The sequence below is a fragment of the Ptychodera flava genome, chromosome 2 (assembly GCF_041260155.1).
Source record: "Ptychodera flava strain L36383 chromosome 2, AS_Pfla_20210202, whole genome shotgun sequence".
Classification (NCBI taxonomy): domain Eukaryota; kingdom Metazoa; phylum Hemichordata; class Enteropneusta; family Ptychoderidae; genus Ptychodera; species Ptychodera flava.
In genome coordinates, this window is record NC_091929.1 from 35,846,520 (window position 1) to 35,872,180 (window position 25,661).

General features: G+C 38.3%; 1 protein-coding gene across 1 annotated transcript; it reads right to left on the bottom strand.

Annotated features, from left to right (window-relative positions):
* Nucleotides 1-9,918: 9,918 nt before the first annotated feature.
* On the bottom strand, nucleotides 9,919-24,984 carry LOC139119832 (VID27-like protein). Its single transcript, XM_070683750.1, has 6 exons — nucleotides 24,814-24,984; nucleotides 13,048-13,246; nucleotides 12,597-12,679; nucleotides 11,926-12,214; nucleotides 10,982-11,142; nucleotides 9,919-10,341 (listed from the first exon to the last, which is right to left on the bottom strand). Exons 4-6 carry the CDS (start codon nucleotides 12,135-12,137, stop codon nucleotides 10,082-10,084), a joined length of 633 nt encoding a protein of 210 aa, XP_070539851.1. The 5' UTR covers nucleotides 12,138-12,214; nucleotides 12,597-12,679; nucleotides 13,048-13,246; nucleotides 24,814-24,984; the 3' UTR covers nucleotides 9,919-10,081.
* Between the last annotated feature and the right edge of the window lie 677 nt (nucleotides 24,985-25,661).

The following is a 25,661-nucleotide window of genomic DNA, read 5'->3' on the forward strand; positions in this document are numbered from 1 at the left end:
AAAATGCTACTAAAATGCTACTACAGGCTTTATTTACACAATGACCGTTTTCAGACCCAGAGCCATAGCATATGATTATCTGCAGGTTATGCGACAGGCCATATCGCGTGAGTCCATGAGGGATATCCACTGAACGCAGTACCAAACACTAAAGCACACAGAGTGAGCAAACACAAAGTGAGTACCCCTAACGTCAGCTCAGTAGTCTGTAATAGATCGTAGTCAGCTAAGAACCTAGCAGAAAGGCTTAACACTGTGGCTATGCCGCTAAGTCCCTTGTTTTTTTTCACAGCTCAAAATCGTTCTCCTACATCTCAACCTGAACCATGAACACCCCACCAGTTTATGATATGACCCATCACAATGGCATGACGTCAACAGATCTTGACAGACGGAAGTAGAAGTTGACAGACAGAAGTACAAGTTGACACAAGCAAACTAGTTTTCAAATCTAATACCTTCTCCGTCTATAAATAGACACGAGAAGGTAAAAACCTTACAAGGAAAAGTAAACATTGTTTTCTTTCAGTGCAACTGGTGCATCCACTTTTTGAATAACTTATAAAACCCATATGTCACAAGGGTGATGGCACTGAGATCAACTTAAGAACTTTAACTGTGGTGAACTTGACTATTCGTTTCAAATCCTGACCTGACTTGGGATCTTCAACTGAGATGCAGTGCATTGTAAATGTGTGCACAAAGACATGGGGGTAGACTATTTGATATCCTGGGGGGGGTCTGAAGATTGATGAGGTAGCACTTCTTTCAACCTGCTCCACTGTACAGTATTTTTTCCACTCTCCCACCTTTTGTTTTAGTCAAGCCTTTTCTGGCAGATTCGTTTTTCTTGACATTTGCTTTGAATCTATTTTTTTCTGAAAATCTTCCAGATCCCCATCAGGATATGAAATGGTCCACCCTTTGGTATGAACAATGTTTATTTAAAGAGATACAATGACATGAAGTGTAGGAGCTATTTATAACCCTGACAGTTCAAACAAGGAAAAAAAATTGGAATACGTATGTTGGAAACCAAACCTGCAAAATCACCTTCAGCTGTGCTTTCTAATGATTCTTTTACCACATTTTAACACCAAATACAGTTTACCATATGAAATGCTCGCAAGATCACCAAATTATTGTATTCTTAGTTCCTGTAAGTATAAAATCGCCCAAAATCAGAAAGTCTTTTCACAAATATTTATTAATTTTGTTCATATCAACACAACCTGAAAAAGTTATGGAATCAATACTATTGACTATTTCTGTACGTGTTTTTCCATCAAAAAATTAGGAGGCTTCGTGAAAATGGGAAATTGAAGACGTTTCTCTGAAAATTTAAAACAAGCGACCTGGCAGCTGATAGAGCTCCTTTGTGTTATGTAGAGAATAACTTTTTGTGACATGTGTTGATGAAGGAGGAAATCTTTGACAGCACACTTCAGGTCAGCCAGACCAAAATGGCAAATATAGCTGCAAAAATATGTAATTGAAGAAGATATAATTCGAACATATTAAATTAAGATCATCCATAGGAATATTTCTACTCAATATCAAAGCTTTTAGAAAAGTAGATTTTGTGAAACAAATGTTTTGACCAAAATAGCAAAATTGCCCCCAAAATACAAAATTGCAGATTTCATCCTGATTTCAATATATCATATTAAGATAAACCCTAGGAACCTGTATACCAAACATCAAAGATATCAAATGAGTAGTTTTTGAGAAATACATTTTTTGACCAAAAATGACAAAAATTGCCCAAAAAATACAAAATTGCAAATTTCATAAGAATTTGAATACATCACATTTTGATCAACCTTATGAACCTGCATACTAAATATCAAAGGCATCAGATGAGTAGTTTTTGAAAGAAAAAAAAATTGACCGAAAATTACAAATAAAATAAATTGACTACAATTTTTACAAGTTTGATTGAGGTCATCCTGAGGAACATGGATACCAACTTTCAAAGCAATCGGACAAGCTGTTTCAGAAAAGATTTTTTTACTAAAAAATGAAAAAAAAATACCCAAAAATACAAACACGCAAATTTCATCCTCAGTTGTACACACCTAATTTAGAATAACTAAAGGAACCTACATATCAAGTTTCAACCAAATCTGACCAACAGTTACTGAGTTTTAGCAGTTTGCAGCATTTTTCCTTTTTTTACCTCATTTGCATATTTTTGACACTGACATGTTCATTTGAACAAATTCACATCTCCACCCCTAGGTGCACCTGTACACCAAATACTAAGCTGGTAGCTGCTGCGGTTTAGGAGTTTTTGATCTGGACGGACTAACATACATACATACATACATACATACATACATACATACATACATACATACATACATACATACATACATACATACATACATACATACATACATACATACACACACACACACACACACACACACACACACACACACACACACACACACACACACACACACACACACACATACATACATACATACATACATACATACATACTTACATACATACATACATACATACATACATACATACATACATACATACATACATACATACATACATACATACATACATACACACAGACGGCATGTAAATGAGATGCAAATGAAATGATTCACCTTATACGATTGGCTCTCTTTGGTGTACCAAATGAGAGGTAATAATGGACTAGGAAAAGCCAATGCTGATGACAAAATATCTTTTTTCAATCTCAAAATGGACCTCTCTGATCTATTTACACACCAATAAATAACTCTATCATAGAGCCTTTATCCATTCCATTATCCCTTGCATCATTTTTAAAGGGATAATAGTAGTAGCTTCTGATATTTCTATCTGGATATTAACAACTCAAATTTTGCACATCCGTTCCAGAGAAAGACAACATTACATCCTGCCCAAACACCATGTGTAACATTAACTTTTGACAGATTGTATCAACACGCTGGCAGTGAACTCAATTTGCATTCACAGCCCCTTTATAGCCACAAGCAACTTTTCACTTTTGAAAGTCTTTTCAATGTTTTCCTCTGTGTATCAGCTACTTCCGTTTCTTCATCTCCTCCCAAAAGAACATGGGAATATCCAGTATGTGACTTTATCTCATAGTCCACAGGCAGGAGTTGCATAATTCCTTGTTGATAATTTGTAAGTACATACCAAAAATAACAACACCAATTAAACGTCCACAGTGCAAATTGCCTTGAGAAGCCAAATGTTGGGTATTTTAGCACACTCTAATGTGTACAAGAAGGAACTGAATCATCACACAGAAGACCAAGTCATTGTGGATGACATAGTCCCCCCTGGATCAACTTGAAGTGTCTCTTTCTGTTATGGCTTGGTTGAAGACCTTAACTGATAATGAACCGTCAAGGCAAATTATATGTCTACATACTATTCAATTAAAAAAGGTTTCAACAGTCACCTGACAACTGAATGCCTTCATACGTAAGTTTAACCTACAGAATAATCTAGATGTATCAGATGTATAATTTTCGTGAGCGACATTACTGTATGTAAGGAATACAGGGGCTGGAGGGACAAGGGTCAGCTGGAAGGTATTTACAATGGGAGAGGTATGATGTGTTACATATTTTTGAAGACTTGATTTTGTTAGTGGATAGGTAGACACATGTACAGAGATAACGACAAAACATAATGAAACAAAAGAAAAACAAGGACCTAATGGCATGATGGGGTACCTTAGATTTCCTGCGTTTAAAGACCTGCAAATAGAGCATAGTTTGGTTATTGGTTAGGGTTAGGGATTTGTGCAGACACATAGACAGCGCAAAACAGAAATGTTTCAGTTCCTGTAGTACCATATAATCTGCTATCCAGAGCCAGTTTCTTTGTAAACTGGACATCAAACAGAATGCACAATATGAGAGTGAATTTCTTGACCAATGGAATAGTGGTTGTGGTTTTCAATTTTGACTTTTATAGCAGTACATTGAAAAGATATGACTTTTTATGACAAACTTGTAAACTTTTCCATATTTTCTGGAGCAGTGAACTAAAGCCATCATGCTATTTGTATTGTTAATTAAGATACCAGTCACTCAAAAAAAAGCTTTTTCAAAAAGGTACCAGCTATGAAAATGGGCCATTTTGAAATGATGTTACAAATTCTATCGTAGCAATTTGGCAAAAAATATTTCTCTGAAATTTCTAGCTTGACTTTGAGGAATTATCACTCTTATTTCAAGTCCTTCGTAAAAAGGAATGTTTTGAAGAAAAGCGAAGTATATTACACAATAAGGGTTCTGAACATGTGTCCAAAGGAGACAGAATTTGCTGCAAATTATGTTAGCATTGGCCAGAACTGAACAAAGGGTGCTATCTAAAGAGACCAATGTAACATCATGATCTGCACAGAAGGGTAGCAAATACGGTATTTCATGACTGAGACTGATTTCGAAGGTGACATGGTCTAATACAGTTTCAAAGCAACATTGCATCTATAATGACTACAGTATGAAGGATGTTTTCTGCTTCTGCCAGTGGACTCTGAAAGAAATGGTTGCATGACAGTATGCAAAAATACAGTCACAGAATCTGCGCACAAAAACCAAAAGATGCGGGAAAGCACTAAAGTATAGTTACACTTCAAGGTTGCCAACAAAAAAGCTCACACCATGTTTGGCTACATTTACAATATACATACATTAAAGGGACAAAGTCGGCCAGTTTTCATGAATTTTATTTGATGCGAGATACTACTTACATTGTTTGGCATGTCGAAAGATACTGAATGAATGAGTGACAACTCCGGTTTTAGACATGATCAATGAAACAATCGCGAAAATCAATTAATGGTCATGACCATTAATTCATTTTCACTATGGTTTCGTTTATCTTGTCTAAAACCGGGGTTGAATATATGCATGGCCACCTATCTTTCAACATATCAAACAATATAAGTAGTATCTCGCATTACACAAAATTAATAAAAATGACCGACTTTGTCCCTTTAAAGGTAACTCTGTTACTAAAACTTGTCCACTGGATGACCACACACAGCTTATTCAATACTTGCTTAGTGTTATATGCAGCCATTTTGTCACCAACTGTCAAAGCACTCTATTCCTTCCTTGGGGAACATGTATAAAAGCACACAATATGCAAAAAGGTCACATGATGTATCAACGAGTATGGATTTTTCACACTTTGGTCAGAACAGCAGGGGCATGCTTTGAGGGAAAGTGGCTAAACTGATGATGATTTTTGTCACTATATTTGTTTTGCATATCAATTGCAAGTTCATGTTCAAATCCCAAAAGCATGTTTAATATTATGTAGTTTTCCAACACAGCATCTGCATGTGAAAAATGTGCTGTTATTGTTTACATTTGACTTCTAGTCCAGACCAGAATTCACTGTATCAACAATACCATGCAGTTCACATATGAACAGGCTCAGTTGACAAGCTGAATACTGTGTACCTCAACATGCTTTTGAGAACAGAACATGAAACTGTAGCTGACATTAAAATCAAAAATAGTGAAAAAAATAATTAAGTTACATCTGCTTATGAATGGATATCAATGCCAATCATGCACATGACCTTTGACATCACCATGTCTTGCAAACTGTAACTTTACATACATATTCACATTGAAAATGATCTCTTGAAATAATAATAATAAAGTTGCGTCATATTTTAACATAAAGTAAGGATTCCAGTAAGCTTTAACCACATGATGCAAGAATACCGTATAACAGAGATATTACCCATTCTGTTTGCATTTTGCACATATAATTGACAGAAAAATACCTTTTTCTTCTTGTTTATGGCTTTCTTACCTCATAAAAAGTGTCTTTTCATTTTAGTTCTTACAATTTCATCAAAACAGACAAAATGTACTTTGATAATGAAAATGTTTCAATATCTGTGTAACGCAATCTATTCAGACCTATTTTCAAGAGAAAACTGACACACAGTAATCAATTATGTTCAAAATTCAAAACCCTGTGTCATAAGTACAAATATGGAGTAATGGAAGAAAAGTATAGTTCTGAAGTTCCCCGCACAAATTTCAAAAGTATTGGGTTACAATCCAATTACATCAGAAAACTTCACAAAGGGTTCATATGCTGCGAGTAAGAATCAAGGATAAATGTATATCAGTATCTACCTTGAGTTTCTTGGCTAGTGATTTCCTCTTGGATTTCTTCTTCTTGTCTGATGAGTGAGATTCAGTTGGTGTAACTGCAGACAATTCTTCTTCTGACGTGTCCGAGGACAAGTCATCAACCACGATACCCCGGATGCTGTCTGTTGCACTCAGTGATGCTGAAAAATATTGTACACCAAAGATTGTATAATTTAATAGGATTGCGCCTGAAAATGTGATTAGGAATTACCAGTAAAAAGTCACCAACGCAATTATGGGTACCTTATACACGTTTTTGCCACCTACATGAGTTGTAAAAGTCTCAGGCAATCCCATATTTTCAATATTGCGAATTCTATCGATAAAGCACACAAAATTACAGAAGCAAAAGCAAAAATCTAGCTAAAGACAGGCATTTAACCCAAAAATTACTTTAGCTAATTTCACGAACAAACAGAACTTTCTGCCGTGAGAGCAATTACATTTGTGTTAAGAGTATTTATGAGATCACAATCTAAAACTTTTGCTGTGGCGAGAAGTTGACTCTTAACCAACAATGCATTTCAATATCATGTAGTCTGTCACACCCCATCCAGCAACAAGGGAAATAAGCTTGAGAATTGTGTAAGCCTTCAATGAGCAGCCCCCCACTGTGTAAGTCATGGATGGGTGAGGGTTATTATGTGAACTTACAGGGTCTAGGTGGCAGTGGTCTTGGTGAGTTTGGCTTGACTGCTGATTCCACTGGAGTCAAGTCACCATCCGACAGCAAATCATCAGAAAGATCCAACTTAGCTAGTGGGGCTTTTGTGGGAGTTTTCTTCACTGGCGTTTGTTTCTTTGCACTCGGGATCTCTCCCATGGGCATCTCTTCAGTCTTCTTTTTGCTGCTCTTTTTCGATTTTGCACTATCATTTAGGGAACTAGCGGCAACTTAGCTTTTGTTGGTGTTTTACTTCTCTCATCTAAGTTTATATCTTCAGTTCTTCCTACTTTTACTTAGGGGTTTCTTGCCCTTTCTTTCCTTGGGTGATTTGTGGGATGATTTGGGTGGCCTCTGTTCCATCTGATCTTCTTTTTCTTTCTCACTGTTCTTTGCTTCGGTGCTTTTATTGAACACTACTTTGCCATTGCCTTCAGTGACGCTCGGAGAAGGTTCTGGGCTTTCTTTGGAGTTGTGCTGACCTTTGGAGAAGCTGTGCCATTAGTTTTTTGTCATCTTTTTGCCCTTGTACAATCTTGGAGATGCTGAACCTTTCTGAGGCACAGGTTTGGTGTCTTTTTGTCCTTGTGGCACAGAGAGAGGACGACATTTCAGGCTGGGTGATGCACTAGCCTCCAAAGCCTTCTTCTTGTCTTGTGCTTTTGCCTTTGCAGTTCCTTGTAATCTGAAACCCCTTTGGCTGAAAAAGTATTTTTGGTCACTGTCGTCATTTGGGTGTAGAACTCTTCATCCCCAATGCCATCATCGGGCACCAAATATTTATTTGCTTTGCCCTGCACTTTCTCCTTGTTACCACGTTTATCTGGAACCTTTGCAGGGGTCTTCTGAACAACTGTTGACTTCTCCTGGGAGACTCTATCTTCAACCTTGTCCACAGCAGGAATGTCATTAAATGACTCATCAAACGTTGTACATACCTTACCTTTGGACACAGAATGTTTGGCGGCTGGCTCATTTTCAGAGGTGGTGGTTTCATCTCCTTTTTACTCTTTGGCACTAGAGCTTCATTCTTGTCCTCCGAGGCTTTTGAATCCCTTTGGACTGAATCAACTTCAGTTATACTGTCATTCTCTTTGGCTTTTGGAGTCATTCCCGGCAATGGTTTTACCTCCTCTCTTGGGGAGGCTGCAACAATGTCATCGCCCTCATCTCGGATGCTCTGATACTCCAGTTCCCGGCATACATCTCAAGAGTTGCCTTGGCAGAGTCTCCAGATTCTGAATCTGAACTCATGATAGATATGTGCAAGTCCGCATTGATAGAGTCTATGCTGTCCCTGGAGAACGTGGAATCAGGCTTTGATGACATTGTTGAAGTTCTTGAGGTCTTGTCTAACCCATCAAGGAAGGAGTCATCATACCTCAAACTGCTATCTGCAGTCTCAAAACTTATGTCAGTTAAATCTGTTGAAGTGTCCTTTGTGACAGCTTCATTTATTGTCTTAAAGGCAACATCAATGTCTTCAACAGATCTCTGAGACTCATTTATTTCAGAAGCTTCTCCCGATCGTGGAACATCTTTCTCTGGTGGCAGTGATGAATCTATTTGCAGGCTATCTTGTAAGTTGTCTAATTTAGAGATATTCATTAGTTCTTCTTGGTACGACTTGAGGGTGTCTGTTTCTAATGTTGAACTTGCTGTTGAAGAGGCCCCTGGACTCCTGGGGGACTCGGTGGCCGGCCCAAGGTTTTCAATGTCCGTCTTTTCAAGTTGGAGCAGTTTTGGTTTTGCACGTCTGGTGACATTTGTAATGTCCAGATTCAACTCTGGAGTTTTCTGCGGTGTATTATCAAAGTTGTCTGCAACCCTCAAATTAGCAACATCCTTTACTGCTTTGACCTCATCATTCCTGTTATCTGCAGCTACACCTGCACTTTCATTATCATCCTTCTCAATGGAGTCCAGAATATCAGAATCTTTACCATGAGTTGATCCACTCTCAATCAGGATTTCTCCTTCCTCTACGTCTGAATCAGAGAACTCCTCATCCCTTGCAAGAGGTGCTGGGGAGGGCTTTTCTTCTTCAACAGAGCTATCAGTATCTACATCATCTATAAATGAGATTTCTGTTGGTGCTTCTCCTGGCTGAAGTGCACCACCAGACAGCATTTCCTCTTGTGTAACAAGATTTTTTCGAGCATAATTTGTCCTTGGTGTTTGCCTCTCTAAGTCAAAGTGTTCTTCAAGCACTTCCCCTTCTTCCACATCATCCACATGCACCTTCTCAAATGTGAAGATTTCTGCGATGTTTTTCTCTTCTACAGGGGTTTCACCTTTGGCCTCAAGTCTAGCCAAAGTGTCTCCATAAACATCTGCTAGATCATCCTCAACATAATCTACCTTCTCTCGAGAATTATCCTGAAGGTTTGTACTTTCAGGTTGCTCCAAATTCACATCTATATGCCCTTCCTCCACAGAGCCTTCTCCTTCTGAGGGTACAGGATCAACTTTTTCTTTAATTCATCAGAGTCAACAGATGGTTCTCTTGAACTTTCAGATGACACCGGGCTCTCTCATCCTTCACTGCACTGTCACTCCTTCTTCATCGAGATTCTTTAAAGTCTCGCCATATATCTCAGCCAAATTCTCTTCAAATGCCTCCCCAAGCACCCCATCTTATCAACCTGCTGGATTCCAACTCTCTGGCCACAGATTCTGCATCTTTCCATTCAAGAGATACAAACTCCTCCTCAACCATGTCAAGTGATCCAGATCCATCCAGCGAACTTGTCCGATCCAATCCAGAACTCTCACCTTCATCGTCCTTAGTGACAGAACCATCTACAAAATCTACTCCTGTCTTGGTACCAACTTCTACAAGAAATTCCCCTTCACTCTCCTCACTAGCTTCAATTTCACCTTCTTCTATTTCAAGTTTAGTCTTAAATGTTGTTGTATCAAAGGTGGGTACCAGAATCTCACCATCACTGTCAGAATCTTCCTGCTGTTTGTTCCTGTGACCCTCATTTATTGTTCCTCTTTTCCTTTCTCCTTGACAGCAGCTTCCCCATTTTCCTCCTTTCCTTTGCTGTCGCCTCTTTCTTACTTTCTGAATCTTCAGCATCAATGATATTAGTTGCGAGATCCTCTTGAGATGGAAGTGGAGGAACAGGCGGTGGCTTCTCTTCTGCTGGGAATACAAGCTTGGGAGGAGTTGGCTTCGGCAGGCTTCTTCTGCCCCACTGAGAGTGATCGGGTGGTTCAGGCTGTGTTAACCATTGTAATTTCAAGCTTGTAATACTTGCAACCTGTGCTTTATGATCATATCTTCTTCTGGTGATTCATTCTTATCATCTGCTGCCTCTCCTTTGACCTCTGCAGCACCTGCAGCTTCTGGTTCTGTTTTCTCGTTATTTTTGGCATCTTCCAACTCTGCCTCTTCAACAACGTCAATCTCTTGCTTGGTTGGTTCTTTCCATTGTAAGTCATTTGCTTTCTCTTCCACAGGAAGAAGTTCTTCTTCACTCATATCCTCATCGTCAGACTCTGCAACACCAAAGAACATACTGAGTAAGTTCATGTCTTTTAGAACAAGCGATTCATTCAATTGGTCAATTCAATGCCAATTACATTACAATAAACATGCTTCAAGGTCAAGTAGCTTTCAAAATCTTACATTTCTTTGCTGCGGCTTACGCCGGTGTATATTCATTCAGAAAACCGCTCTTGCTAACTGATTGGCATCTCAGCATTATTTTTAAGTCTTGAACCATTTAACCCTTGTAGAAGAATATCGTTTTCTAGGACAAAGTTTGACTCATTTGGAAGACATGTAAATGAAAATGTTGAGTGGATGTTAATCATGAGAATGAATTGATAATTGATTGCAAAAATTGAGAATGATTATCAATGACTGATTAAATCATACACAGGATGTGTTCTGAAAAAAGAATCCTTCGTCTGCTTTGGTAAAAAATCTGACAGTCCTTTGAAAACCTTGTGTTTGAAAAATGTAAAGCTTGTAGGGCCTGGCAACCAATACAAAATGTACACTCATTTCATGATCCCATTTTCTTCAATGCAATGTCTACATTACATTTATTCTATCACATAAAATGGTGTGGATGGATCCTGTACACTTAACATAATTAAGAGCTTTATCTTAAAAGGAGGACGATTTTCTCACCATAATCTAGTTCCTCTTCCTCACTCTCATCCCAAGACTCATCATCATCTTCAGATTCTTCACCTTCAGATTCGCCGGCTGGTGGATCCAGTAAGACAGGTTTCTTCAAAAGGTATTTTTCTGGTATCTGGATAGGATCATAATCTGAACCTTCAGAATACCTGATTTGAAAGTAAAAATGGAAAACTATCAGTTATACAACAAGGAAATAAAAGAGTCTGACAAAGAATGTCTAAAGAACTTAAGCAAGACCAACAGTTCCAGTGGACACTGTTGCAGGCCCACAAAGTCCAGTGAGGAACACAGCAATATGCACATTCATGCAGATACTAGGGTATATTCATGCTTTTACTAAAGCAGAACTCTTAAGAATCAAGGCTGCTATAACAACTTGCAACAACTTATGTGATTATTTAACCACACTGTGTTAGAGATGGGAACGTAGCATGATAATTATTATAGAGAATTATTTGTAGAGTGGCTACAGTAGGTTGCAGTTTCAAATCCTATAGAAATATTACTGAATTCAAGGGTCGGTCTATGCCTGTTGTGTAAAATAAACAAAAAACCCTTAGTAGCACTGTTTGTACAGATTTAACCTATTCATTACTCATTCTGGTTGATTAGTTTTCAATGTGATGGGTGGACCTACATGCGGACACTGGGGGGGGGGGGAGGTTAGTATTCAGTCTAGTACGCCCTCTTTGCTCTTTGAGTAGCAAGAACACACGATCATTCAAGAATGTATTTAGTCACTTCTTTTGGTAATGTTGATGGGCAACCCTATCATTTTTCACATAGAAATATTTACGCTCAAGTTATGTAAGGAGCAATAGAATTATAAGCATATTTGACATCATTTACCAGTGGTATATTCCCCCACACTAAATAGCATCATTGTATTAGTTTTTTGTTTGGTTTGATTTTTGCTATTCCTGACTTACTCATCTTCAGTGTCATCATCTTCATAATCATCCGAGGAGCTTTCATAATCATCCATGGCACTGAAATTGCCAAAGTTATAACTGGCGACTTCCTCCTCTGTCAACAATACACCCATGGACCGATCCAAGGTAGAATCCAGGAAGATTCTCTCGGGAGTTGGAGCACTGTCTCTCTCTGTCACATCTGGTGTCGTCTTGTATTTATTCTCCATGGGGTCATCGACAACAGGTGACGTCGGTCTCTTGGAACAACGTTGACAGGCTCAGCTTGTGCAATTGTAGTGGTATCCTAAAAAAAAGAGTGTACCACAAATGGATGCTTTTCACGGTGTCCTGTAATTTTCAAATTTCTTAACTCTTTGTGTCAATTAAGAAATTTCTTTGCATTTCCTCGAATCTGCCATAAATAGATGTCACATATAAAACAGCCTACAGTAGGAAATCATTGCTTTCCATCTGTGTTATTAACATATCAATAGTTGAGATACTAGTATATAGAAGAACAGATTTAATTTGGCATATGAATTGGCAGCATATTTCAGAATTTCTTCTTGGTTGTTTCTGTTTTGTTACTATTTTGAACTGAACAACTTCAAAAACTAAAGTGTGTGTATCACAAATTGATTCATTACAGATAAAATGAAAACATCTGTATTCCATGATAATCTAACCTTTGCCTCTTCAATTCTCCTCTTCCTTGGGCCACCATCTGCTAACTTTCTATACTTGAAATGTGGACGACAGAAGAACCTGCCTAAATTGGAGAAAAAGTTTTCAAATGTGTAGTGATGGAAACAAAGTATGGTCTACCTGTCACTCTCTGCAATCAATGACAGAAACTGTCTTGCACATTTCAAAGACTTCTGGCTACAACTGCAATATTTCACACAGCTAAAATTCCATTTTCTTGATTCACAGTTTAACATAGGTAAATCTTATTTTGTATTCATATGAAATTTCAAATTAAAACCCTCACTGATAATTAACAATTAATCTGAACCTAAAGTATGCAGCCACGTTGCGTCTCCATTCCTTTTTCTGTAGAAATATGCTGAGGAATTTTAAAGAACAAACGACCCACTAATATTCATGTAGTAGGTGGTACCAGTTGTAGTCACTTACTGTCTTGCTTGTTCTCGTTTGGTGGTAGGTAGTATGCATAGTTGTCAATTTTCAAGGTGGTCTGACAATAATGGCACTTGAAGCATCCACGATGGAAGAACAGGCCTTCTGCACTCAGTCTTTCAATGACCCACACTCTTTTCCCGCAGAAGAAGCAGATGTCACTCCCACCAGTAGCACCGAAATATTGCTTTAATTTCTGGGAACGACAGAGAGTAATTGGAGGAAAGAAAGCACACAAAAACAACACAGACAAACAGAAGACATACAGTGATTAGTGTCAATGTTTAGCTGCCATAATTTTTTCCTGGAAATGAAAGAATGTACCATTACAAACCACGAAAACAACAATTAACGTTCACAAAGTATAAGTACATGCAAAGAAAAGTACAAGTAAGTAAAAAATTCTGCAACACATTCCAGGCACAGTAAATTTCAAATAAGGCAAACTAAAAAACAACAGAAGGCAAATAACACTTAACTGAAAGGGGATTGAACTTTAAATATACCGGAGAAGAATGTGTCAAAGGGAGATTCAAGCAAAATTAATGAAGTTTTGATATTTCGTTTTGTCAAACATTGAATTTACCCAACAGAGTTTTCACGGGTAAAGCAACAATTTTAATTTCAAATATTGGTTAATTTAAGGCAATTTCACTTGTCCTATACTTTTGTTTGTTGATCCCCTGTTTTTTCATTCTTGAATAAACAGACAATGGTATAAAGCTTCCACGACGAAAAGTTTATAACTGTTTATTTCATGGTAGTTAATTACCTTAAATCGTCACTTGCTACAAGAAATGTGCATATTAATGTATGTTAGGTGTATTGAAACGTTTAACTAAAGGGTAAGTAGTCCGCTAGTTGTGGGAAACACTGCACATCACTGAAATGTCCATATTAGAAAAAGAGAACTGTTTCATTCGCCCTTCTATGTTTTTAACCCTTTGAGTGCTGTGATTTTGCCCACCAAAATATTATGGTGACATTTTACCAACTTTTATAATTTTTTTGAAATATTTTTATATAATTTTGGACCAAATGGACTCACATTTTGTTTGCCACAGATTTTTATCAAAATTTGGCAAAAAATCTGGAAAAAAACATTACTGGGGTATATTATATAAAGGTCACAGAGATTGACTTTGGCGCTCAAAGGGTTAAGCACTGGTGGTGACGTTGAGAGAATGTTTGTTCCATATTATGTTAGCAGGTATTGGACATTTTGAATGTGTGATCAGAGTTTTACAATGACATTTCTTGAAGTAATGGATAAGTGAATGACAATGAGATATAAGCAGGCAGAAATTAAAGCACTAAACAGTTGCATTGCAGTCTCTCTATGCTTTGCCACTTCAACCACCAAATTTTGGTCCATAACCTATTTTTTACAGGATAGGTTGGACTGTGATAATAAAAAGTTGATGTGAAAGGATTAAAACAAGTAAAAAGTTAAGTACTTTGAAAATAATATGCATAAAAGAAATATTAAAATGAGACACAATATAAGCTTTAATTGACCAATTTATGAAATCACAGAAATAAAGGCATACAGAATATAAATTATATTATTTACACAGCAAGACTGTATCCATAACGCCTCAGCAAAGACAGCTGGCTGACTCAAATTATACAAATTAAAAGGTCACAGACAGTTGTCACCATAGCTACATGCAGGCAGACAGTGATACAATCATTACTGTGAACATCTTGATAACTTTGATGCATGCCTGATGAAATATCCATGCATGCATATTTCAACATGCTTCCATAATGATCTTTGAATATTGCACATGAAATGCTTTTAATTTTTTAAAACCCATAAAATCTTCTCAAGGAAGGAAGCAGTCCCGTACTGCACGGTGACGGTGGCTGAGGCATAAGAGCGATAATTTTTTTTTATTTCACTTGTGGGACTACTTTTCCATGATGAAAGGGAGAGATTCCTTTATCACGAAGATATCTTGAGTCTGAGTGTGTCTCTGAACAAACTGATCTTCTCAGAATTGGATGGTAATCATCTTGAGGATGTGAAAACTGATTGTTAATTTTCCTTCCATTTCAACAAGAACAGCCATCTCGAAACAATATTAATTAGGTTTCTATCATTTTGGTACTTGACATTGTTATGATATGAAAAAGTGAAAAGTCATCTGACAGAAGAGACTAGAATTGAACCACAGGAAAATCATACAAATTTTATTTAGCTTTGTGGTTGTACAAGATATTATATATAATAGCTTTGTATTGCACTTGATTGCACATGAGTTAAGTAGAAGGTCAGTGACTGATTGTGAAATTGGATGTTTTTTTATTCAGAATAGGGTCAGGCACTTAAATAGCAACAGTGCTCAAAATAATGAAAATGAATGACACCAGATGACACCGGAGGTCCTTGTGTTAACCTCTTTATCCAACCACATTCAAACATCACGCTGCTGTACCTTTCAAGAAAGACAGGGGAAAGAATGAGTACCATCCTATTCTGGAAGATCTGGGAGTAATTCTTGGTTTACTTACAGGTTGTTGAGAAACCAAAGAGGAAGTTTTCTGTTTTTGCTGAGGCTGCTCATCCGCATGTGTGCTCTTCAGCCCAGCCATATCCCTAAACTTGGAAAACAGAATTCTGTCCGCCATGTTGAGCTCGTTCACTGCTTCCTCCTCCGACGAGCGTCCGCGAGCATCTTTATCTTATTCATCCTCAACCGGCTGGAATCTGGCCATCAACATGTCATACATGGATCCGACTCCAGTGGTCACCTGTTTCTTTTCCACTGACCTCTGACCTCCCTGCACACTGGACATGAATCGGTCGGTCGTTTGTTTTAGCTGCTTGGCACTCTCATCATCCTGGAACTTATTAAGCACCTGCTCGGCCATGTACCGAACCTGGCGCCGTGAACGTGCGCCGGCGTTGACAGGTTTCTTTGCAATGGACGAAATTCTTTTAGGTGGTTCCTTAAATGTTGTTTTCACTCAAGCCAGTTCTTGGAATTTAGCATGTAACTGCTAAGCCTTTGTGCTAACACTGGTCTGTGTTGGCACTTGAAGCTCTTTCTCCTGAGTGGCACGTTGGGACCGTTCATACAGTTTCTCTGTCATCTTATTCACATGTTCACTGCTGGTGCTAGAGAGTCTCATCAGATATTCGTGTTTAGCAGTCAAAGCCTCTTGCAAATGAGAAAACAGTGCATCAGAAAGGGCCTGTACTTGACCCTGAGTTTTGTGCTCATCGAGAACAATGTCAGGCTCCTGCACGGCGGCAAAAGCCATAAATTTCTGATGCAAATCTTCAGCAAGTTCTTTGATTTTACCCTTCTGTTGAGGACTGGGTGGAGCTGGCATACTGCTCACTAATGATTTTCACGCTAACTTTGCAACTGCCTTAAACTGTTCATCAAGATCTCCCGCTAGTTTTTAACACTGAGGCAATGGGTTTCCAATAAGGGCCGATCATCACTTTCCATGTTTGTCGGTCGGCAGCTGTCAGTTTGAGCAGTTATGGTCTGAACTACCCTGAGCTGACATGTGATCTTTACTGTGTTGATGTATTCGAGGTTCGTCAGCCTAGGGAGCCGTATGTAAATGTCGAATACTATTTGCATAATAAAAATATTTTTATTACGCATTTGAGAGATGACAGACTGGAGAAATTGACTGTTAGCTACTCAGATGCATTTTTCATTGCACACCGACTCGCTCTCTGCATAAACAGGAACTGCTCTGGCTGAGACCTTGTTTAGCGATCGTCCGATGCAATCATCGTTGTAACTCGTTCATTACCCCAAACGCAAACGTGTTAGACTCAATCATTCACTTCACACAACCATTCACAAAAGTACATCGTACTCACCGATAGTTTGCGAGTGAATGTTTTTTTATTTCCATGTCAACTGTGTAATAAAGGGTTGTAATACCGACAACTGTTCAGTCCGTGCATAGTCAAGTTCTGCGGTCCTCTTCAAACGGCATTCACACATTGTGCTCTCGCTTGCACGCTTGTCTGTACTTGGGTGACACAGTGGTAACTGGCAGTGAGGCAACAGTTGATTGTCTCATGAACACGATTGGGATGAGTTTCATGGCCTACTATCCGTCCTGCACGTCGACACATCACGCAACTACGTCTTCCGTCCAGATTGCGACCCATTCGATGACCAACTCTTTCCACATTGGTAGGAATGAGACGTGGTGCCATCAGACTAGTTGCTCTTGGGGGACGTTGCCGTGATGAGAAATTACCGATCAGCTGTTTTGCTACTTGGGCACGAAACATGAGCTGACGTCTGTATCTCGATCCACTTTGACCGTATCCATGAACTGATGCCATGTTGTGGAAAGCGTTCATGAGTGCCTTGTTCAGCTCATGGTAAAACACAGCTCTGTGCCACCGTGGCGATGATCGACCTGGCGTGTAGTAAGCCAGCTGTTGATCAGTCAAGTCAACACCTCTGAAGTACTGATTGTACATTACAGCAACGTTCGGGCATATTACTTCAATTCGTTCAAAAGCACCAGTTCTTTTATCTTTACATCGGCGCCTCACTAGCGCTTGATTCGGTCTTCATGCAGAGACTGCCGTGCTCATAAATTTCACCATTTTTGTGTCTTTCCAGGCACATACTGTCATTGCGCCGTCTTGAAATACCGAGAAACTACCACGTGGCCATCGCTCTTCGTCGTCAGCATCAGGCGGTACAACTTGTGGATCATAGTTTGCGGCATTTTTTATTTCATCGGGTAAACCTAAGGTGTACATCCTGCAGGTTCCTATGGCAGCAATATTATGCACTTAGAGATGGTCAAACAACGGGGCAGAAGTGTAATATGAGTCCATAATGACATGATGTCCTAACTCATAGTATAAGGTTGAATCAGCCGGGAAACAACTTTCCCAGGTCTGTTTTCCCCTGAAAACTCGGAGATCGTCTACAACATCGGGATCAAGCGGGTGATGACAGTTATCAGCGACAGGTTGATGGACTTCATTGTTGAAAACGTAACCCATGGCGGACTCACTGAGATTATAAACTCTCATTCCATATTTGTGCGGTTTTGCTATATTGTAGAGAACATTCTTTGTGCGGCCCCGGTAGGGGATGACTCCTTCGTCGATTGCCAGTTCGATCATCGGGCTCCGGTGCATTCTGCTGTTTGCATTCACTCGATCAATGACATTTCGTACTTTCAACATTCTATCCCATTTCTCACTTATTTTTTGGGCTGTATACATGGCTGTGTTACGAGCACAGTACGGCTATGGTGCTGTAGTATACCGACCAACCAAAATTATAATGTGGCATACCTACGATAAAACATCTTCATTGAACGAATATTTCCTTGATACTTATTAGTACCGGCTTTCAGTCGTGTAGCTTACAGATGCAACTCTAACTGTCCGTAAAATAAGATAAAAGATAAAAGTATTGCTTTCTCATTTTTTAATTCCTATCTGGACTCATCTGGATGAGAAAGCTTCAATAATGGCACAAATATGTTGAGATGATTTGATTCTAATAATACAATCACATGCAGTGTGGTCTATATTTGGCAAATAAATACGACAATGTAATCGCTTTGTTAAGGTCAAACATATTTACGAAAGAGTATTATAATAAACTATAGATCATTAGGAATGAATCAAAAATTATTTCTGCGTGAACTCTGGTTGAAGTCTTGCATCTACAGTGACATGTAAAAATGTTTTATATTTATTACATTGTAAATAAGACATAACAACCAGAAAACTAGCTCCTGCAGAAGCCTTAAGCTTAAGAATATATTGGGTGTCGGAAACAGGGATGTTGCAACATAGATCATGGTGTTGGAGCTTTAGGGCGCGGGCGATCACAATCCACTGCGTCCGCATTTGCAAAACGCAAGAGACTTCAGAAACTTTCGCATCTAATAAACATAAACACATAATCTTGGTCGCGCTTCGCTCCATGGAACTGGGGTATAGTAACATACAGCTTATGGTCATCTTTAAACACAGCACGGAGCTTTTAACACAGCTTGGCGATTTTTTTAACACAGCGCGGCGATTGTCGTGTTCGTCCACGGTATCGATACCTTTACTGATCTCTGTGTGGCAGGCTGGGTGTAACCTAGCCCTGCGTACGTACAGGTCTTGTGTGTTTCCGGTGTTATACGGCCTCCACCATATAACACAGGCCTACGGAACGTTTCGTAGATCGTCATCGGATGGGAAGTGACTGACACTGTGAGGACGAAGGCCGAACCTCGGTCTTAGTCACTTCCCATCCGACGACGATCTACGAAACGTTCCGTGGGCCTGTGCCATATAACGCCGAGAACACACGGTACACAGACATGTACGCTGGGCTAGGGGTAATACTATAGGCCACCATCGGCTACCCACCACAGCCCAGTCCCACCGCCGAAAACAATCGATTTTTAATCCAAAATTGTAGTCGATCTCAGTTTTCGAGCACACCCAACTATTCTAGATACGCGATGTGCTGAGCTGCGCTTTAAAACTTACGCAAAGCCCGCTTTTCTCTCTCTATGCGAGGGGACAGACCGTATCAACCGCCATTGTGAATCTCCATGTGCAATGATTTCTGGGTAGGGTTCAAATGCAGGTCAAATAATGAGTTCAAATAATAAAGGAGGTCAAATAATTGAAAGCCGAGCTAATGTCAAGATAATATTGTAATCATGACCAAATAATCGCATAATAAAGACCAAATAATGACATAAAAATGACCAAATCACCAAATAATTGCATAATAATGATGAAATAAGTTCCAAATCAAGACATCAATGCCGAATAATGGCAAAAGAACCGAATTAACATAATAAATTCATAATAATGTCAAGATAATATTGTAATCATGACCAAATAATCGCATAATAAAGACCAAATAATGACATAAAAATGACCAAATCACCAAATAATTGCATAATAATGATGAAATAAGTTCCAAATCAAGACATCAATGCCGAATAATGGCAAAAGAACCGAATTAACATAATAAATTCATAATAATGTCAAGATAATATTGTAATCATGACCAAATAATCGCATAATAAAGACCAAATAATGACATAAAAATGACCAAATCACCAAATAATTGCATAATAATGATGAAATAAGTTCCAAATCAAGACATCATGGATCGTTCTCGAGAGAACAGATCGTCTGGTTATCGATAAAAACCAGATGTTGGCGCGAACCGACGGCTAAGCGAGGTCCGTGCAAACCTTAGTAGAAAGGAAGCCGTCGCCACAGTATTAATTTGATTTTGAGTCGACACATTAATTTTGGGTTTTGTCTTTGGTTTGTCGAACGACCGAAGCCCCGCCATTTCTTTGAACTGCAGCCCAAGCAGCTCTCGCATTTGTTCCACCTGCGGAAGTCCTTGACTTCTTCCATTTGATCGTCGGCGATCATTACAGATGCACGCCAGTATTGTTCACGCATTTACGTCATATCCTGGAACTGCTCCCTCAGCTGTTGCGTCATTTGCTGTATCTGAGCGCTGGAGTTGCCAGCCGGGTCGCCCTTGCCCTGATCCGACAGCTGCTGACTGTCAGCTATGTCTTCAAACTGCTGGTATAACTTCTCAGCCATTTTGTTGATGCGACTTGCCTCGCTTGCCCCAAACACAAAAGACTTTAAAGAACAGGAAAGGAGAAGATTTGCATTTTACGTAGAACAGTCCCATAGCATGGATGGAGCAAACAAACTATAGCAGAGCAGTGGGAATAATTCTTATGGTTTTTTGAGATAACAGTCACAACTATGAGATGTCCTAACATATTATATTTTCTAATTTACAGAAAAATGTGGACAACAGTTTCCAGATATTTGACTATATTTTGCAAGATGACAATATTTTAAAGGAAAATATGATTTAAACACACACACTGCAAAGATGAATTTTTGAAAGTAGTTTGCCACAAAAAATTACAATAATATTTTACTGGGAACAAGTTAGGACTACATCTTTCAGCTGCAGAATCAAAACTTGACTTTTCAAGTTTTACAGAAAACAAATCCAAATGCATACATTTTCCCTCAAAACTGGAAAAGGTTACCCTGATTATAGCACCTCTATGTATAGGTTTCTCAGTATATTGCTACAATGTTACTCTGTTGCATGGCAGATACATGTATCTGTCTCAGGCAAAGAAATCTCCATGGCTACATTTATATGTGATCTCCATCCATGCTTTGGCAAAGATTCTAATATTTGCCATCATTCGCTCTGCTAAAATGACACAAACACAAATACACCTGTTTATGTTTCAGCATTCTCCTCCTTCCTAAAATAGAATAATGTTCATTTGTTCTGATGACAAACTGACTTTTTTGCATTTGACAGACTTGTGACCAACTTGGAAAAAGAAGGTATATTTGGTTATTTCTCAGTGACAAAAGTATCAATTTTACCTTGACAAATCAGATGCCTGTCTCTTGTTGTTTTTTAAACAATAGCTACATAACTCGTTCATACAATTTACAAATTCTAGCAACAATATTTTAATAGGTTAAAACTTTTATCAGCGGTGTAAGGGCACCCTTCTGACACTACAACACCTTCATAACACTGCCCTCTAGAGATACTATGCTAAAATTTTATTACAAACCCAGTTCTCTATGCAGCGTGCGCTGTAAATTGCAAGTTTACAGAAACTTTATCACCAAGTGCTTCAATACTACAATTTAATTATAAAAGTATCGCAGATTTGTAAGTAAGTTACACACACGGGTACATAAATTATTACACTAACAGCAAAAAGTAGATACTGAAAACAGAGTGAAGGGGAAAAGGAAGACAACAATAGATGTAAGAAAAGACATACTTGGTAAGACAGTCAGTGATTTGCATATCACATGACACGTTTGCTTTAACGCATAAACTACCCACACAATGAAGAAAACTACAGTGTATGTATATGTAGATACAGTAAGGGGACAGCGGATGTAAATATGGCTTGGAAAATAATTATGCGTGCTTCAACTGATACAAGAAAAGGCATATTGCACAACCAGTGATTTAGCATTAGCTCAAAATTATCAGATCACAGTAATTTAAGAACAGGCCTACTCAGGAATAAAATACAACCGTCTGACCACAGCAGTATTCTGTGGAAAAGCAACACTGATGAAGTCATGTTATAGGAGTACAGACACGCAAACAACATACGGATAATCAACAAGAAAAAACATGTCTACAGTACATGTATGTACATAAAACTAGTGGATTTGTTTGTACTGGGGTCCATTCAAATTACAGGTTTCATCTAATGGCAATACCAAGTAATTTGTTGATTGGTTTGGTATATTTGATGTTTTTTTTAACAGTACTGGTGTTGGTATATTATGTGTTGGTGTATTCATGAATGATTTAAGTTGGCTTCCAAAGTATTAATACATCACTGTTACGAATGATTCATTCCATAAAATTTGCATAGGAAATGTCCCAACACTTTATCAAATTTTAAACTAAACTTCGAATTACCTCAACAAATTGCCAACTTAACATTTCGCTTTTTTTGTTTTAATCATTTTATTCACTCTGTCTTTGTTAAAACGTTCATGCCAACCAGGCCTCATTTGTCATCAAACGTTCACCAAATAAATTGAAGACTCATGCACAAGATCACTCACTGTGTCACAAAGTTAACAATTTCAATACAGCTAGTTTTCAATCGGGTTCAAACTCACAACATACGGCATCAGTCGCCTAGCAGAGAGGCAACAGACAGAACTGCTTGGCTAAATCCCCACTCTCAAACAAACATAACCACCAATATCTTACAGTCCGACCTAGTCACACCTATCACTGCAATATAACCTGAGTCAATGATACAATCTGGTTATTTTACTTCAACATTGTCATCCTCCCCTGTTTATTTATTTTCAAAGATCAAACAACATATCCTGGAGTCTGACTCGCTCCAGGGTCTACGGATCAAAACACTAGTACAGTTGGGGAGAGAAAGATATCTGATATGTCATCCATTAGTGTTTGAGAGCTGCAGCGGAAAGAAGTGAGCTTGTGGTCAATGAAATGTACATGTGTGCTGAAAAAAGTTACTAGGTGACCTTTGACATGAAATGTCAAAGAAGAAAGGGTAAAGGAACACCAGCAACAGAGCTTTATAGACCTTATCATCCCTATTTCCTGGAATATTGATACGAACTCACCATTAAAAACAATGAGACTGTACCATTGTACAGGGGTTGGAGTGAAAGGTTTCATGATGAAGCGAGGGTGAGTGTGCAATATGGTGAGACTACGTTGAAAAGAGTTGAGTGGAAAGAACATGTGAATGTGATCTACTGGTACGGTACATTTATTTCAAGAAATTTGTGTCATGTCAATGACATATTTCTTAAGATTGCTATAAAACTGAGGGTTAAATACACTACTGCACAAGCAGTGGGTTATGAGTAGTGTAAAGGGATAGACATTAAGAGATAGGGTTCGCCCGTTTTCCTTAAATCGTTTGAAACGTGGCTGATCCATGAACAGGACACATTACTGTTTTCTGAGTCTGGTAATAATTCATTAAAAGTGTGAATGCAGTGCTGTTTTCACTAATATCAACTATGAACCCTCTTAAAACAAACACTCCTTACGTTAAGCTTTCTACTACTTGTGGGGGTAAAGACGGTAGAATGTAATACAAGATGAAATACCTGACAAATGCCTTTCTGACAGAGAATAATATTTGTGCCTACCACTGATTCAAATATCCCACTTCTTTAAGGTACAATGCGCTTCGGGGACAGATCTAAATTTTTACAATTCTTTTTTGATCTACCACTTGTGCAAGCTTATTTTAAAGCTTTTGAATAAGAAAAATTTTCAGTTTTAGTTTTTCATAAATCATAATTTTATTTTTCCTATAGAATTAACACAGAAGTGGCAGCCATTTTGAATTTCAAATATCGGTATAATGTTGCATAATTTCTTTCTTTAGTTCGAAACTTTGATTTTTATTCTTGATTTGGCAAGACAATAGCTGAAAGTTTCATTGAGGAAAGTTTGAACAAATTTTAAGTCTTTCACTTTCGAGGTGCAAACTACCTTAAAAAGAATTCACATCACTATTTTTGGTGAGGGACATCATAGTGGGTACTTTTCATTCTCACGTATGCAAAGATAGCATGAACAATGGAACGCCATGACGACTAATATTTTTTCCATCAGAAAATATTATTTGAAGGAGTATGAAAAATTGTTCAAATTGAAGAACGATGTGTGGCATTGCTCTATCAGAATGTGAAAAGGACTTGCAGGAAAGTGATAAAGTTCTCATTAAACTCCCAAGAGGCTGCGAAATCTAAATCCACCTCCTACAATGCTTAAGCTCACAGCAAACAGAAAGCATTAGCAATTATGACCCTTGTCCAAGAATTTTAGAGCACATTTCTGGATTTCATGTGACCATGGTCTTCAATGGCTGCAGTCAAGTACAGGTTTAGGCACCTTCTGATATAAACACAAGCAAAAGTCCATGCTTACATACACAGAGAAAGACTGACATCTGCAATGCCACAGGCAGATATTAGAATCAGAAGAACATTAGAAATTCATGTGCTGAAGGTATGTGCATATTCCATCTGCATCTGATGTTACTGTTTGTGCTGTCATTGCACACGTAAAGTGAGAAAAACCAATTCAACTATGAAGATAGGATTCTCACATAAATTCGGGCCATAATTGCTGCAAAAAACGCAAGCAAAACTTGAACGAACAAAACATCACCAGATCTCTTTGTACTTACATGTCTGTTGACACGATCTCCTGAAGATGCTTTCACCAAGGTATTTCCTGAAACTGGCCAAGGAGACTTCCGCCAATTCACTGACCCTGTTTGCACCACGTACACCGACGTCAAGATCCTCCTTCTTGTCCCAGTCCTTTTGTTTTTCAGAGTTGTGATCTTCAAACTTCTTACTAAGATCCTGAAGAAAAAGAGGAAATGTTTATAACGTCAAATCCTTATCGTATACACTTTCCAAACAGCCTTTAATTTTATAAGTAATATATATGTCTGAGATCTAAATTTATGAGTAATAATTATCAAGAGTGAAGACATTCCATTAAGCAGCAAAACTATAAGCTGGACCATTTGATAATATTCTAAACATTTTCATTTGAGAAAATGTTAAATCTTTTTTCTTGTCTGACACCAAAAGTATGCTGAAATACAATGCTCTTGTTAACAATTTAATTGTAATCTGGGATAAAATTCAGCTATCTACGATAACATCTTATGTACACAAATCAGGGTTCTCTACAGGGGCATTTTGAGGGCTGGACTTCCCTGTTTTTGGAGCTATCTATTCCCATGTTAATAACTGTAGAAAAGAATACATCTTATCAACAAAAGAGTATGCAGATTATGCATTGTTATGTAACTTAACCACGCCTCGATTTTTCCAAGCTGTGGAGGACACTGCACATTTAGGCAATATTGGCACGTTTATTTCCCGAAGAAGAACATGAAATTGATTTCACACGCAGAACAAAAATAGCAGAAATATATCAAGGTCATGACTTGTAGAGCTTTATCTTTGAAACTTCATCAACATTAGAACTCACGCTTTCTACTTAGCTTAGCCTCATCAT

Bases quoted from the DNA above. Each gene is read 5' to 3' on its own strand.
- LOC139119832 (XM_070683750.1), bottom strand. From the start codon at position 12,137: ATGGAGAATAAATACAAGACGACACCAGATGTGACAGAGAGAGACAGT. The intron at 11,143-11,925 runs GTAAGTCAGGAA...CTTTCAAATCAG, and splicing joins GATGATGACACTGAAGATGA to GTATTCTGAAGGTTCAGATT. The intron at 10,342-10,981 runs GTGAGAAAATCG...TTGGTGTTGCAG, and splicing joins GGAAGAGGAACTAGATTATG to AGTCTGACGATGAGGATATG.